Source organism: Chironomus tepperi, unplaced genomic scaffold, assembly GCF_022539635.2.
Source record: "Chironomus tepperi strain 1889 unplaced genomic scaffold, CSIRO-AGI_Ctep_v1 contig_176, whole genome shotgun sequence".
NCBI classification, from domain to species: domain Eukaryota; kingdom Metazoa; phylum Arthropoda; class Insecta; order Diptera; family Chironomidae; genus Chironomus; species Chironomus tepperi.
The window spans coordinates 440,008-454,129 of record NW_027226298.1 but is presented as its reverse complement, the minus strand read 5'-3'; the positions used below and the strand labels follow the sequence as shown (position 1 = coordinate 454,129).

General features: G+C 34.2%; 13 protein-coding genes across 13 annotated transcripts; 5 read left to right on the top strand and 8 right to left on the bottom strand.

Moving 5' to 3' along the window:
- The first annotated feature begins 88 nt into the window (after positions 1-88).
- LOC139089197 (histone H3) lies at positions 89-499 on the top strand. Its single transcript, XM_070638663.1, has one exon. It carries the CDS (start codon positions 89-91, stop codon positions 497-499), a length of 411 nt encoding a protein of 136 aa, XP_070494764.1.
- Positions 500-905: 406 nt separating this feature from the next.
- LOC139089249 (histone H1B-like) lies at positions 906-1,754 on the bottom strand. The gene has a single exon (XM_070638719.1). The coding sequence runs from the start codon at positions 1,701-1,703 to the stop codon at positions 987-989; it is 717 nt and encodes a 238-aa protein (XP_070494820.1). The 5' UTR covers positions 1,704-1,754; the 3' UTR covers positions 906-986.
- A 1,177-nt stretch (positions 1,755-2,931) lies between these two features.
- Positions 2,932-3,309, bottom strand: LOC139089196 (histone H2B). Its single transcript, XM_070638662.1, has one exon. It carries the CDS (start codon positions 3,307-3,309, stop codon positions 2,932-2,934), a length of 378 nt encoding a protein of 125 aa, XP_070494763.1.
- A 179-nt stretch (positions 3,310-3,488) lies between these two features.
- Positions 3,489-4,369, top strand: LOC139089250 (histone H2A). The gene has a single exon (XM_070638720.1). The coding sequence runs from the start codon at positions 3,543-3,545 to the stop codon at positions 3,918-3,920; it is 378 nt and encodes a 125-aa protein (XP_070494821.1). The 5' UTR covers positions 3,489-3,542; the 3' UTR covers positions 3,921-4,369.
- A 300-nt stretch (positions 4,370-4,669) lies between these two features.
- On the bottom strand, positions 4,670-5,075 carry LOC139089251 (histone H4). Its single transcript, XM_070638721.1, has one exon. It carries the CDS (start codon positions 5,037-5,039, stop codon positions 4,728-4,730), a length of 312 nt encoding a protein of 103 aa, XP_070494822.1. The 5' UTR covers positions 5,040-5,075; the 3' UTR covers positions 4,670-4,727.
- Positions 5,076-5,449: 374 nt separating this feature from the next.
- Positions 5,450-5,860, top strand: LOC139089195 (histone H3). The gene has a single exon (XM_070638661.1). The coding sequence runs from the start codon at positions 5,450-5,452 to the stop codon at positions 5,858-5,860; it is 411 nt and encodes a 136-aa protein (XP_070494762.1).
- A 406-nt stretch (positions 5,861-6,266) lies between these two features.
- LOC139089254 (histone H1B-like) lies at positions 6,267-7,078 on the bottom strand. The gene has a single exon (XM_070638723.1). The coding sequence runs from the start codon at positions 7,062-7,064 to the stop codon at positions 6,348-6,350; it is 717 nt and encodes a 238-aa protein (XP_070494824.1). The 5' UTR covers positions 7,065-7,078; the 3' UTR covers positions 6,267-6,347.
- A 1,213-nt stretch (positions 7,079-8,291) lies between these two features.
- Positions 8,292-8,669, bottom strand: LOC139089194 (histone H2B). The gene has a single exon (XM_070638660.1). The coding sequence runs from the start codon at positions 8,667-8,669 to the stop codon at positions 8,292-8,294; it is 378 nt and encodes a 125-aa protein (XP_070494761.1).
- Positions 8,670-8,849: 180 nt separating this feature from the next.
- LOC139089255 (histone H2A) lies at positions 8,850-9,730 on the top strand. Its single transcript, XM_070638724.1, has one exon. It carries the CDS (start codon positions 8,904-8,906, stop codon positions 9,279-9,281), a length of 378 nt encoding a protein of 125 aa, XP_070494825.1. The 5' UTR covers positions 8,850-8,903; the 3' UTR covers positions 9,282-9,730.
- A 297-nt stretch (positions 9,731-10,027) lies between these two features.
- On the bottom strand, positions 10,028-10,440 carry LOC139089256 (histone H4). Its single transcript, XM_070638725.1, has one exon. The coding sequence runs from the start codon at positions 10,395-10,397 to the stop codon at positions 10,086-10,088; it is 312 nt and encodes a 103-aa protein (XP_070494826.1). The 5' UTR covers positions 10,398-10,440; the 3' UTR covers positions 10,028-10,085.
- Positions 10,441-10,807: 367 nt separating this feature from the next.
- Positions 10,808-11,218, top strand: LOC139089193 (histone H3). Its single transcript, XM_070638658.1, has one exon. The coding sequence runs from the start codon at positions 10,808-10,810 to the stop codon at positions 11,216-11,218; it is 411 nt and encodes a 136-aa protein (XP_070494759.1).
- A 427-nt stretch (positions 11,219-11,645) lies between these two features.
- Positions 11,646-12,477, bottom strand: LOC139089246 (histone H1B-like). Its single transcript, XM_070638716.1, has one exon. The coding sequence runs from the start codon at positions 12,441-12,443 to the stop codon at positions 11,727-11,729; it is 717 nt and encodes a 238-aa protein (XP_070494817.1). The 5' UTR covers positions 12,444-12,477; the 3' UTR covers positions 11,646-11,726.
- A 1,176-nt stretch (positions 12,478-13,653) lies between these two features.
- LOC139089192 (histone H2B) lies at positions 13,654-14,031 on the bottom strand. Its single transcript, XM_070638657.1, has one exon. The coding sequence runs from the start codon at positions 14,029-14,031 to the stop codon at positions 13,654-13,656; it is 378 nt and encodes a 125-aa protein (XP_070494758.1).
- Positions 14,032-14,122: the final 91 nt, after the last annotated feature.

Below are 14,122 nucleotides of genomic sequence, written 5' to 3'. Positions count from 1 at the left end.
AGAATCATATATAAAGGGAACTCAATTCTCGCACTCGCATCATTTCTCGTTTGTATTTCAAAAAGGAAAGTAAAACCTCAAAAATATAATGGCTCGTACAAAGCAGACAGCTCGTAAATCAACTGGTGGAAAAGCACCACGTAAACAATTGGCAACAAAGGCTGCTCGTAAATCAGCACCAGCAACCGGAGGAGTTAAGAAGCCACATCGTTATCGTCCAGGTACCGTCGCTCTTCGTGAAATCCGTCGTTACCAAAAATCAACTGAATTGTTGATCCGTAAATTGCCATTCCAACGTCTTGTTCGTGAAATCGCTCAAGACTTCAAGACTGACTTGCGTTTCCAATCATCAGCAGTCATGGCTTTACAAGAAGCATCTGAAGCTTACCTCGTCGGATTATTCGAAGATACAAACTTGTGCGCCATCCATGCCAAGCGTGTCACAATTATGCCAAAGGACATCCAACTTGCTCGTCGTATCCGTGGTGAACGTGCATAAATTCATTCCTACAACATCCATTTCTCATTTGAACGGTCTTTTTCAAGACCACCAAAAATATTAACATGAAAAGAAAATTATTTTTAGTCAATCTTATGATCTCAGCCTTACTTTGCCTTAGCATATTAATATTCTAGTTCCCTAAAATTTCATTCTTGAATCATTTCCATACATCTTGATACGAATGCCTTCAAATAAAACAAAATGATGCCATGATGGCATTTAAAATGGCGTCTCAGACGGCGTCACTTTGAAATTCCCACAGATAAGTCCATGACTATATATAATGAAAGTCTTAAAATGACATAGTTTGAGGAAATATCACAGAATCTTTATTAATGACACTTAAACCTTAAGTTAAGCTATAAAATGTAATTAAAATTTGATTTTTCTTTTTGGAATGAGATTTTGTAGTCCTGAAAAGGACTATTTTGAGGTGATTGCTGAATATCAGCTATTAAAATATAAATATTAAATGTTGTCAAATTTATGCTTTCTTTGCTGCTGGTTTTTTGGCAGCTTTTGGCTTCTTCTCTGCTGCTGGCTTCTTTGCTTTTGGTGCTGCTGCCTTCTTTGGCTTGGCTTCAGCTTTAGGCTTGGCGGCTTTTGGTTTTGGTGCAGCTTTTGCTTTTGGTGCTGCCTTTTTGGCTGCTGCTGGCTTTGCTGCTGCTGGTTTCTTTGTGGTCTTTGCAACTGGCTTCTTGATCTTTGTGGCTGAAGCAGCTTTTGGCTTCTTGGCAATTGTCTTCTTGACTACTTTCTTCTCACCAGCCTTCTTTGGCTTGGCAGCGGCCTTCTTTGGCTTCTTCTCAGTAACCTTCTTAGCGACCTTCTTTACAACCTTTTCTTTCTTGGCTGCAACTGGCAACTTGAATGATCCTGATGCTCCTTTGCCTTTTGTTTGCAACAATTGTCCCTTTTCAACTGCTGATTTCAAGTATTTCTTGATGAATGGTGACAATTTGTCAGTATCAACTTTGTATTGGGCTACAAGGAATTTCTTGATGGCCTGGACTGATGAACCACCTCGTTCTTTCAATGTCTTGACTGCATTATTAATCATATCACTGACTGGTGGATGAGTTCTTGGTGCCTTTGGTTTACTTGGCTTGTCAGATTTTGGTTTCTTTTCCTTCTTTGCTTTTGCTGGTGAAGCAACTGGAACTGCTGCTGCTGGTGCGACTTCTACTGCTGCGTCAGACATTATGATTTTTTATTTTTTTTATTTCTCTTGATTAAAACTTGTTTAAAAATAATTTTCAAATTGAAAATGTTATGAGAAATACAGAAATGTGAGGGTCCCTCAACTATGATATGTGAATGGAAACGAAGCCTCGCGCTCAATTTTTGTTGGAAAATTTTCCCTCGTAAACTTCTGCGTCGATCTCAAAAATTGTTAATTATTTCATAAACTTTAACTAAGCGATTTAAAAACTTTTTCGAATCTTATTTTACAATGAAAAATCTCACAAATGATGATTTTAAATTTCCTTAATTAAATTAACAATGTCAAAAAAACAGCTGTTAAAGTTAAAATTTGTGAGAAATTTCAGAAATTTCTTTAATTAATCGTCAATAACTTTGGAACCGATTGAACTAATTTCATCAAATTTTCACTTAATTAAAGTTTATTTATTGTAGATTCATAAATTTAAGTCAAAAATCTCAAAATATTAATTAAATAAGGTAAAAATTGGTATCAACTGGAATAATGTTGAACACTCAGTGCTTGAAAATTTATGCGATAAAATTCTATGGATTTAACTTTAATTTACCAATGTCTCATAAAATTTAATTTGGTGTCAAATTGTAGAAATTTGTTAATTTAGTTAAATTAAATTAAATTTTGACAAATTTAAAGTTCCAATATAAATTAAATTAATTTATAAAATTCTTCATACAAAATGTCAAATTCAATGACTGAGCAGACTATATGAAATGGATATGAAGAATTTTGTATATCGAGGCTATACTGAGTCCAAATTTTATATTACGACGAAATTTCTTTCGAAGAAACATTTTTAATTAATTTAACTAAATTATCTGTAAATTTTCACAATTAAGACAGACATGTGATTAGAAAAATCTATGTAGGCAAAGCAAATGCGTCATCAAAAGTATCAAGAACAAAGAACATTTTCTCATATAAGAATATCAAGTCTGAAAATTATAAAAATTAAAATTCAGAAATTTGTTTCAATTTTAGTAAATTTATTTATTCAATCATAATTTAATTAACCTACAATAATATAAAGTATATACACAGATTCATTTATAGCTAATTTTGTTATCAATAGTTTATTGCGTATCTAGAAAATAAGTAGAACAAGTAGTCAGTCTGATTTGATTAAAATCTTTCTCTTTTTCATAAAATATTTTGCGGTCTTGAAAAAGACCATTTGAAGTTATGCGATGCATGAATAGAAAGCAGTTTATTTGGATGATGTGTATTTGGTGACGGCTTTTGTTCCTTCTGAGACAGCGTGCTTGGCCAATTCACCAGGCAAGAGTAAACGAACAGCAGTTTGGATCTCGCGACTTGTGATTGTTGAGCGTTTGTTGTAGTGAGCCAATCGTGAGGCTTCAGCAGCAATACGTTCGAAGATGTCATTGACGAAACTGTTCATGATGCTCATTGCCTTTGATGAGACTCCAGTGTCTGGGTGAACTTGTTTCAAGACTTTGAAGATGTAGATTGCGTATGATTCTTTACGCTTATGACGTCTCTTCTTCTTGTCATCCTTTGAGATTGCTTTTTGTGCCTTTCCGGCTTTCTTTGCAGCTTTTCCGCTTGTTTTTGGTGGTGCCATTTTTTATGAAGTGTTTTGAATGAAATTCAGAATACAACTGATATACTCGACACACTTTTCGCTCTCTTTATATACAATTTCTCTCTCCAGGTAGCATAGGCCACGCCCCTCATGTTTCCCGCTCTAAAAATAGTATAAATAGCAGAATAATTCTCAATATTCAACTCAGTATCGAATCATCTTTGGTTCTTAAACTTTCTCGTACAAAACAAATCAAATAAACTATTGAAAAAATGTCTGGCCGTGGTAAAGGAGGCAAAGTTAAGGCAAAGGCAAAGTCACGTTCAAGCCGTGCTGGATTACAATTCCCAGTTGGTCGTATCCATCGTCTTCTCCGTAAAGGAAACTATGGTGAACGTGTTGGTGCTGGAGCTCCAGTATATTTAGCTGCCGTCATGGAATATTTGGCTGCTGAAGTTCTTGAATTGGCAGGAAATGCTGCTCGTGACAACAAAAAGACAAGAATTATCCCACGTCACTTGCAATTGGCCATCCGTAATGACGAAGAATTGAACAAACTTTTGTCCGGAGTCACAATCGCACAAGGTGGTGTCTTACCAAACATCCAAGCCGTCTTGTTGCCAAAGAAGACCGAATCAAAGAAAGCTTAAATTCATCAATAATACATTCAGACATCTATAAACCGTCCTTTTTAGGGCGACCAATTTAATTCCCAAAGAAAAACTAATTTTTACGTCATAATTTGAAATTAATTTCACGTTTATGGATTTAATTCATAAAATATAATGAGTCATCATAATAATACAAATCACACTATCTACGTAATAGAAAAACAAAAGTGTTTATGCTTGCCTGATAACTTACAGAGCATTTCTCTTAAAAATATAATTTTATTGCGACTTAAATTTTTAATATAGTTTATCTAAGAAATCACATAATAGCAACATTTCATAATCATGTGAAATAATTTAGGAACTGAAAAATGTTGGAACGAATTATTAATGGTGGAATTAGAATGAGAATAGAAACGAGAACCGTAAATTTAATTTAAAATTCTTGTATGGAACGAAAATGGATGCATTTTTACTGACTGAATAATTAGAACGAGAATTTACAGATTAGAAATTAGATTATGTGCTGTATTCTTAATAAACTCAATATATTCATAATACAGATTTAACAGACTCAAACTGCGCTCAAATCACATCATAAAATTCCATTTTCAATATTTCGAACGAATATTCGAAAACTAAGATTAAAAGCAGTTGAATTTCGAAAAAATAGGTAATCAAATATAAAAAACTATATAATTTATTCAGGTAGTTGAAAAGAGAAACTTTAATTGATATTCAGCAAGGCATGAGTAGTAAATAAAAATAATTTTCTTTAAGAATTTGAATTTCGGTCTTGAAAAAGACCATTTGATATAAGTTGTTGATGATGATGGAGTAAGGAATTTAACCTCCGAAACCGTAGAGAGTACGTCCTTGGCGTTTCAATGCATAGACAACATCCATAGCTGTGACTGTCTTTCTCTTGGCGTGTTCAGTGTATGTGACTGCATCACGGATGACATTTTCCAAGAAAACTTTCAAAACACCACGAGTTTCTTCATAGATCAAGCCTGAGATACGCTTGACACCACCACGACGTGCTAAACGACGGATAGCTGGCTTTGTGATTCCTTGGATGTTATCACGAAGAACTTTACGATGACGCTTTGCGCCTCCTTTTCCTAAACCTTTGCCTCCTTTACCTCGTCCAGTCATTTTGTATTTTTAGTATATTCTTACTTGTTTACACGACAAACGGTGAAACTTGAATGATGCCAATGCATGAAATTCACTCTCTTTATATACATTCTCTCACCTTCCCCTCTCTCATCATTTTTACATCAATTTCTCTTATTTGACATAATTTCCTTAACTTTCTTCATCCAAAATTTGAAGAACTAAACAGCACAAAACAGATTGGATCTGGTTCCAAATATTTGATTAATTTAATTAAATGATATTCAGTAAATTCATCGAAGTTGTCTCATTTCCCCTGAATTTGTCTCTCCCCACCACACATATACATGTTCGCGCCATAAGAATCATATATAAAGGGAACTCAATTCTCGCACTCGCATCATTTCTCGTTTGTATTTCAAAAAGGAAAGTAAAACCTCAAAAATATAATGGCTCGTACAAAGCAGACAGCTCGTAAATCAACTGGTGGAAAAGCACCACGTAAACAATTGGCAACAAAGGCTGCTCGTAAATCAGCACCAGCAACCGGAGGAGTTAAGAAGCCACATCGTTATCGTCCAGGTACCGTCGCTCTTCGTGAAATCCGTCGTTACCAAAAATCAACTGAATTGTTGATCCGTAAATTGCCATTCCAACGTCTTGTTCGTGAAATCGCTCAAGACTTCAAGACTGACTTGCGTTTCCAATCATCAGCAGTCATGGCTTTACAAGAAGCATCTGAAGCTTACCTCGTCGGATTATTCGAAGATACAAACTTGTGCGCCATCCATGCCAAGCGTGTCACAATTATGCCAAAGGACATCCAACTTGCTCGTCGTATCCGTGGTGAACGTGCATAAATTCATTCCTACATCCTTCATTTCTCATTTGAACGGTCTTTTTCAAGACCACCAAAAATATTAACATGAAAAGAAAATTATTTTTAGTAAATTTTATGATCTCAGCCTTACTTTGCCGTAGCATATGCATATTCTAGTTCCTTAAACCTTCGTTCTTAAATCATTTCCATTAATCATGATACATGCACTTTCATATTAAACAAAATGATGCCATGATGGCATTTAAAATGGCGTCTCAGACGGCGTCACTTTGAAATTCCCACAGATAAGTCCATGACTATATATAATGAAAGTCTTAAAATGACATAGTTTGAGGAAATATCACAGAATCTTTATTAATGACACTTAAACCTTAAGTTAAGCTATAAATTGTAATTAAAATTTGATTTTTCTTTTTGGAATGAGATTTTGTAGTCCTGAAAAGGACTATTTTGAGGTGATTGCTGAATATCAGCTATTAAAATATAAATATTAAATGTTGTCAAATTTATGCTTTCTTTGCTGCTGGTTTTTTGGCAGCTTTTGGCTTCTTCTCTGCTGCTGGTTTCTTTGCTTTTGGTGCTGCTGCCTTCTTTGGCTTGGCTTCAGCTTTTGGTTTAGCGGCTTTTGGTTTTGGTGCAGCTTTTGCTTTTGGTGCTGCCTTCTTGGCTGCTGCTGGCTTTGCTGCTGCTGGTTTCTTTGTGGTCTTTGCAACTGGCTTCTTGATTTTTGTGGCTGAAGCAGCTTTTGGTTTCTTGGCAATTGTCTTCTTGACTACTTTCTTCTCACCAGCCTTCTTTGGCTTGGCAGCGGCCTTCTTTGGCTTCTTCTCAGTAACCTTCTTAGCGACCTTCTTTACAACCTTTTCTTTCTTGGCTGCAACTGGCAACTTGAATGATCCTGATGCTCCTTTGCCTTTTGTTTGCAACAATTGTCCCTTTTCAACTGCTGATTTCAAGTATTTCTTGATGAATGGTGACAATTTGTCAGTATCAACTTTGTATTGGGCTACAAGGAATTTCTTGATGGCCTGGACTGATGAACCACCTCGTTCTTTCAATGTCTTGACTGCATTATTAATCATATCACTGACTGGTGGATGAGTTCTTGGTGCCTTTGGTTTACTTGGCTTGTCAGATTTTGGTTTCTTTTCCTTCTTTGCTTTTGCTGGTGAAGCAACTGGAACTGCTGCTGCTGGTGCGACTTCTACTGCTGCGTCAGACATTTTGATTTTTTATTTTTTTTATTTCTCTTGATTAAAACTTGTTTAAAAATAATTTTCAAATTGAAAATGTTATGAGAAATACAGAAATGTGAGGGTCCCTCAACTATGATATGTGAATGGAAACGAAGCCTCGCGCTCAATTTTTGTTGGAAAATTTTCCCTCGTAAACTTCTGCGTCGATCTCAAAAATTGTTAATTATTTCATAAACTTTAACTAAGCGATTTAAAAACTTTTTCGAATCTTATTTTACAATGAAAAATCTCACAAATGATGATTTTAAATTTCCTTAATTAAATTAACAATGTCAAAAAAACAGCTGTTAAAGTTAAAATTTGTGAGAAATTTCAGAAATTTCTTTAATTAATCGTCAATAACTTTGGAACCGATTGAGCTATTTTCATGAAATTTTCACTTAATTAAAGTTTATTTATTGTAGATTCATAAAATTAACTCAAAAATCTCAAAATATTAATTAAATTAAGTAAAAATTGAAATCAACTGAAATAATGTTGAACACTCAGTGCTTGAAAATTTATGCGATAAAATTCTATGGATTTAACTTTAATTTACCAATGTCTCATAAAATCTAATTTGGTGCCAAATTGTAGAAATTTGTTAATTTAGTTAAATTAAATTAAATTTTGACAAATTAAAAGTTCCAATGTTAATTAAATTAATTTATAAAATTCTTCATACAAAATGTCAAATTCAATGACTGAGCAGACTATATGAAATGGATATGAAGAATTTTGTATATCAAGGCTAACTGAGTCCAAATTTTATATTACGACGAAATTTCTTTCGAAGAAACATTTTTAATTAATTTAACTAAATTATCTGTAAATTTTCACAATTAAGACAGACATGTGATTAGAAAAATCTATGTAGGCAAAGCAAATGCGTCATCAAAAGTATCAAGAACAAAGAACATTTTCTCATATAAGAATATCAAGTCTGAAAATTATAAAAATTAAAATTCAGAAATTTGTTTCAATTTTAGTAAATTTATTTATTCAATTATAATTTAATTAACCTACAATAATTTAAAGTATATACACAGATTCATTTATAGCTAATTTTATTATCAACAGTTTATTGCGTATCTAGAAAATAAGTAGAACAAGTAGTCAGTCTGATTTGATTAAAATCTTTCTCTTTTTCATAAAATATTTTGCGGTCTTGAAAAAGACCATTTGAAGTTATGCGATGCATGAATAGAAAGCAGTTTATTTGGATGATGTGTATTTGGTGACGGCTTTTGTTCCTTCTGAGACAGCGTGCTTGGCCAATTCACCAGGCAAGAGTAAACGAACAGCAGTTTGGATCTCGCGACTTGTGATTGTTGAGCGTTTGTTGTAGTGAGCCAATCGTGAGGCTTCAGCAGCAATACGTTCGAAGATGTCATTGACGAAACTGTTCATGATGCTCATTGCCTTTGATGAGACTCCAGTGTCTGGGTGAACTTGTTTCAAGACTTTGAAGATGTAGATTGCGTATGATTCTTTACGCTTATGACGTCTCTTCTTCTTGTCATCCTTTGAGATTGCTTTTTGTGCCTTTCCGGCTTTCTTTGCAGCTTTTCCGCTTGTTTTTGGTGGTGCCATTTTTTATGAAGTGTTTTGAATGAAATTCAGAATACAACTGATATACTCGACACACTTTTCGCTCTCTTTATATACAATTTCTCTCCCAAGGTAGCATAGGCCACGCCCCTCATGTTTCCCGCTCTCAAAAATAGTATAAATAGCAGAATAATTCTCAATATTCAACTCAGTATCGAATCATCTTTGGTTCTTAAACTTTCTCGTACAAAACAAATCAAATAAACTATTGAAAAAATGTCTGGCCGTGGTAAAGGAGGCAAAGTTAAGGCAAAGGCAAAGTCACGTTCAAGCCGTGCTGGATTACAATTCCCAGTTGGTCGTATCCATCGTCTTCTCCGTAAAGGAAACTATGGTGAACGTGTTGGTGCTGGAGCTCCAGTATATTTAGCTGCCGTCATGGAATATTTGGCTGCTGAAGTTCTTGAATTGGCAGGAAATGCTGCTCGTGACAACAAAAAGACAAGAATTATCCCACGTCACTTGCAATTGGCCATCCGTAATGACGAAGAATTGAACAAACTTTTGTCCGGAGTCACAATCGCACAAGGTGGTGTCTTACCAAACATCCAAGCCGTCTTGTTGCCAAAGAAGACCGAATCAAAGAAAGCTTAAATTCATCAATAATACATTCAGACATCTATAAACCGTCCTTTTTAGGGCGACCAATTTAATTCCCAAAGAAAAACTAATTTTTACGTCATAATTTGAAATTAATTTCACGTTTATGGATTTAATTCATAAAATATAATGAGTCATCATAATAATACAAATCACACTATCTACGTAATAGAAAAACAAAAGTGTTTATGCTTGCCTGATAACTTACAGAGCATTTCTCTTAAAAATATAATTTTATTGCGACTTAAATTTTTAATATAGTTTATCTAAGAAATCACATAATAGCAACATTTCATAATCATGTGAAATAATTTAGGAACTGAAAAATGTTGGAACGAATTATTAATGGTGGAATTAGAATGAGAATAGAAACGAGAACCGTAAATTTAATTTAAAATTCTTGTATGGAACGAAAATGGATGCATTTTTACTGACTGAATAATTAGAACGAGAATTTACAGATTAGAAATTAGATTATGTGCTGTATTCTTAATAAACTCAATATATTCATAATACAGATTTAACAGACTCAAACTGCGCTCAAATCACATCATAAAATTCCATTTTCAATATTTCGAACGAATATTCGAAAACTAAGATTAAAAAGCAAATGAATTTCGAAAAAATATTTTATCAAATATAATAATGTAATTTATTCAGGTACTTGAAAAGAGAAACTTTAATTAATGTATAGCAAGGCATGAGTAGTAACTAAAAATAATTTTCTTTGTAAATTTAAATTTCGGTCTTGAAAAAGACCATTTGATATAAGTTGTTGATGATGATGGAGTAAGGAATTTAACCTCCGAAACCGTAGAGAGTACGTCCTTGGCGTTTCAATGCATAGACAACATCCATAGCTGTGACTGTCTTTCTCTTGGCGTGTTCAGTGTATGTGACTGCATCACGGATGACATTTTCCAAGAAAACTTTCAAAACACCACGAGTTTCTTCATAGATCAAGCCTGAGATACGCTTGACACCACCACGACGTGCTAAACGACGGATAGCTGGCTTTGTGATTCCTTGGATGTTATCACGAAGAACTTTACGATGACGCTTTGCGCCTCCTTTTCCTAAACCTTTGCCTCCTTTACCTCGTCCAGTCATTTTGTATTTTTAGTATATTCTTACTTCTTTACACGACAAACGGTGAAACTTGAATGATGCCAATGCATGAAATTCACTCTCTTTATATACATTCTCTCACCTTCCCCTCTCTCATCATTTTTACATCAATTTCTCTTATTTGACATAATTTCCTTAACTTTCTTCATCCAAAATTTGAAGAACTAAACAGCACAAAACAGATTGGATCTGGTTCCAAATATTTGATTAATTTAATTAAATGATATTCAGTAAATTCATCTAAATTGTCTCATTTCCCCTGAATTTGTCTCTCCCCACCACACATATACATGTTCGCGCCATAAGAATCATATATAAAGGGAACTCAATTCTCGCACTCGCATCATTTCTCGTTTGTATTTCAAAAAGGAAAGTAAAACCTCAAAAATATAATGGCTCGTACAAAGCAGACAGCTCGTAAATCAACTGGTGGAAAAGCACCACGTAAACAATTGGCAACAAAGGCTGCTCGTAAATCAGCACCAGCAACCGGAGGAGTTAAGAAGCCACATCGTTATCGTCCAGGTACCGTCGCTCTTCGTGAAATCCGTCGTTACCAAAAATCAACTGAATTGTTGATCCGTAAATTGCCATTCCAACGTCTTGTTCGTGAAATCGCTCAAGACTTCAAGACTGACTTGCGTTTCCAATCATCAGCAGTCATGGCTTTACAAGAAGCATCTGAAGCTTACCTCGTCGGATTATTCGAAGATACAAACTTGTGCGCCATCCATGCCAAGCGTGTCACAATTATGCCAAAGGACATCCAACTTGCTCGTCGTATCCGTGGTGAACGTGCATAAATTCATTCCTACATCCTTCATTTCTCATTTGAACGGTCTTTTTCAAGACCACCAAAAATATTAACATGAAAAGAAAATTATTTTTAGTCAATCTTATGATCTCAGCCTTACTATGCCGTAGCATATACATACTCTAGTTCCCTAAAATTTCATTCTTGAATAATTTCCATAAATCATGTTACGTATATCTTCAAATAAAACAAAATGATGCCATGATGGCTTTTAAAATGGCGTCTCAGACGGCGTCACTTGAAAATTCCCACAGTTAAGTCCATGAGGATTAATAATACTGATATACAAATAGAGCATGCAAGTCTTAAAATGACATAGTTTGAGGAAATATCACAGAATCTTTATTAATGACTCTTAAACCTTAATTTAAGCTGTAAGTTGTAATTAAAATTTGATTTTTCTTTTTGGAATGAGATTTTGTAGTCCTGAAAAGGACTATTTTGAGGTGATTGCTGAATATCAGCTATTAAAATATAAATATTAAATGTTGTCAAATTTATGCTTTCTTTGCTGCTGGTTTTTTGGCAGCTTTTGGCTTCTTCTCTGCTGCTGGCTTCTTTGCTTTTGGTGCTGCTGCCTTCTTTGGCTTGGCTTCAGCTTTAGGCTTAGCGGCTTTTGGTTTTGGTGCAGCTTTTGCTTTTGGTGCTGCCTTTTTGGCTGCTGCTGGCTTTGCTGCTGCTGGTTTCTTTGTGGTCTTTGCAACTGGCTTCTTGATCTTTGTGGCTGAAGCAGCTTTTGGCTTCTTGGCAATTGTCTTCTTGACTACTTTCTTCTCACCAGCCTTCTTTGGCTTGGCAGCGGCCTTCTTTGGCTTCTTCTCAGTAACCTTCTTAGCGACCTTCTTTACAACCTTTTCTTTCTTGGCTGCAACTGGCAACTTGAATGATCCTGATGCTCCTTTGCCTTTTGTTTGCAACAATTGTCCCTTTTCAACTGCTGATTTCAAGTATTTCTTGATGAATGGTGACAATTTGTCAGTATCAACTTTGTATTGGGCTACAAGGAATTTCTTGATGGCCTGGACTGATGAACCACCTCGTTCTTTCAATGTCTTGACTGCATTATTAATCATATCACTGACTGGTGGATGAGTTCTTGGTGCCTTTGGTTTACTTGGCTTGTCAGATTTTGGTTTCTTCTCCTTCTTTGCTTTTGCTGGTGAAGCAACTGGAACTGCTGCTGCTGGTGCGACTTCTACTGCTGCGTCAGACATTTTGATTTTTTATTTTTTTATTTCTCTTGATTAAAACTTGTTTAAAAATAATTTTCAAATTGAAAATGTTATGAGAAATACAGAAATGTGAGGGTCCCTCAACTATGATATGTGAATGGAAACGAAGCCTCGCGCTCAATTTTTGTTGGAAAATTTTCCCTCGTAAACTTCTGCGTCGATCTCAAAAATTGTTAATTATTTCATAAACTTTAACTAAGCGATTTAAAAACTTTTTCGAATCTTATTTTACAATGAAAAATCTCACAAATGATGATTTTAAATTTCCTTAATTAAATTAACAATGTCAAAAAACAGCTGTTAAAGTTAAAATTTGTGAGAAATTTCAGAAATTTCTTTAATTAATCGTCAATAACTTTGGAACCGCTTGAGCTATTTTCATGAAATTTTCACTTAATTAAAGTTTATTTATTGTAGATTCATAAAATTAAGTCAAAAATCTCAAAATATTAATTAAATTAAGTAAAAATTGAAATCAACTGAAATAATGTTGAACACTCAGTGCTTGAAAATTTATGCGATAAAATTTTATGGATTTAACTTTAACTTACCAATGTCTCATAAAATTTAATTTGGTGCCAAATTGTAGAAATTTGTTAATTTAGTTAAATTAAATTAAATTTTGACAAATTAAAAGTTCCAATATGAATTAAATTAATTTATAAAATTCTTCATACAAAATGTCACATTCAATGACTGAGCAGACGATATGAAATGGATGTAAGGAATTTTGTGTATCAAGGCTGAACTTAGTCCAAATTTGATATTGCGAGGAATTTCATTTCTCAATAACTTTAATTTATCTGAAAATATTCAAAATTAAGTCAGAATAATTATTTAAGTAAATTTTGTAGGCAAGCCAAATGCGTCATCAGAAATATCAAGAACAAAGAACATTTTCTCATATAAGAATATCAAGTCTGGAAATGAATAAAATTAAAATTCAGAAATATATTTGGATTTTAGTAAATTTATTTATTCAATAATAATTTAATTAACCTAGAATAATTTAAAGTATATACACAGATTCATTTATAGCTAATTTTATTATCAACAGTTTATTGCGTATCTAGAAAATAAGTAGAACAAGTAGTCAGTCTGATTTGATTAAAATCTTTCTCTTTTTCATAAAATATTTTGCGGTCTTGAAAAAGACCATTTGAAGTTATGCGATGCATGAATAGAAAGCAGTTTATTTGGATGATGTGTATTTGGTGACGGCTTTTGTTCCTTCTGAGACAGCGTGCTTGGCCAATTCACCAGGCAAGAGTAAACGAACAGCAGTTTGGATCTCGCGACTTGTGATTGTTGAGCGTTTGTTGTAGTGAGCCAATCGTGAGGCTTCAGCAGCAATACGTTCGAAGATGTCATTGACGAAACTGTTCATGATGCTCATTGCCTTTGATGAGACTCCAGTGTCTGGGTGAACTTGTTTCAAGACTTTGAAGATGTAGATTGCGTATGATTCTTTACGCTTATGACGTCTCTTCTTCTTGTCATCCTTTGAGATTGCTTTTTGTGCCTTTCCGGCTTTCTTTGCAGCTTTTCCGCTTGTTTTTGGTGGTGCCATTTTTTATGAAGTGTTTTGAATGAAATTCAGAATACAACTGATATACTCGACACACTTTTCGCTCTCTTTATATACAATTTCTCTCCCCAGG

Bases quoted from the DNA above. Each gene is read 5' to 3' on its own strand.
- LOC139089197 (XM_070638663.1), top strand. From the start codon at position 89: ATGGCTCGTACAAAGCAGACAGCTCGTAAATCAACTGGTGGAAAAGCA.
- LOC139089249 (XM_070638719.1), bottom strand. From the start codon at position 1,703: ATGTCTGACGCAGCAGTAGAAGTCGCACCAGCAGCAGCAGTTCCAGTT.
- LOC139089196 (XM_070638662.1), bottom strand. From the start codon at position 3,309: ATGGCACCACCAAAAACAAGCGGAAAAGCTGCAAAGAAAGCCGGAAAG.
- LOC139089250 (XM_070638720.1), top strand. From the start codon at position 3,543: ATGTCTGGCCGTGGTAAAGGAGGCAAAGTTAAGGCAAAGGCAAAGTCA.
- LOC139089251 (XM_070638721.1), bottom strand. From the start codon at position 5,039: ATGACTGGACGAGGTAAAGGAGGCAAAGGTTTAGGAAAAGGAGGCGCA.
- LOC139089195 (XM_070638661.1), top strand. From the start codon at position 5,450: ATGGCTCGTACAAAGCAGACAGCTCGTAAATCAACTGGTGGAAAAGCA.
- LOC139089254 (XM_070638723.1), bottom strand. From the start codon at position 7,064: ATGTCTGACGCAGCAGTAGAAGTCGCACCAGCAGCAGCAGTTCCAGTT.
- LOC139089194 (XM_070638660.1), bottom strand. From the start codon at position 8,669: ATGGCACCACCAAAAACAAGCGGAAAAGCTGCAAAGAAAGCCGGAAAG.
- LOC139089255 (XM_070638724.1), top strand. From the start codon at position 8,904: ATGTCTGGCCGTGGTAAAGGAGGCAAAGTTAAGGCAAAGGCAAAGTCA.
- LOC139089256 (XM_070638725.1), bottom strand. From the start codon at position 10,397: ATGACTGGACGAGGTAAAGGAGGCAAAGGTTTAGGAAAAGGAGGCGCA.
- LOC139089193 (XM_070638658.1), top strand. From the start codon at position 10,808: ATGGCTCGTACAAAGCAGACAGCTCGTAAATCAACTGGTGGAAAAGCA.
- LOC139089246 (XM_070638716.1), bottom strand. From the start codon at position 12,443: ATGTCTGACGCAGCAGTAGAAGTCGCACCAGCAGCAGCAGTTCCAGTT.
- LOC139089192 (XM_070638657.1), bottom strand. From the start codon at position 14,031: ATGGCACCACCAAAAACAAGCGGAAAAGCTGCAAAGAAAGCCGGAAAG.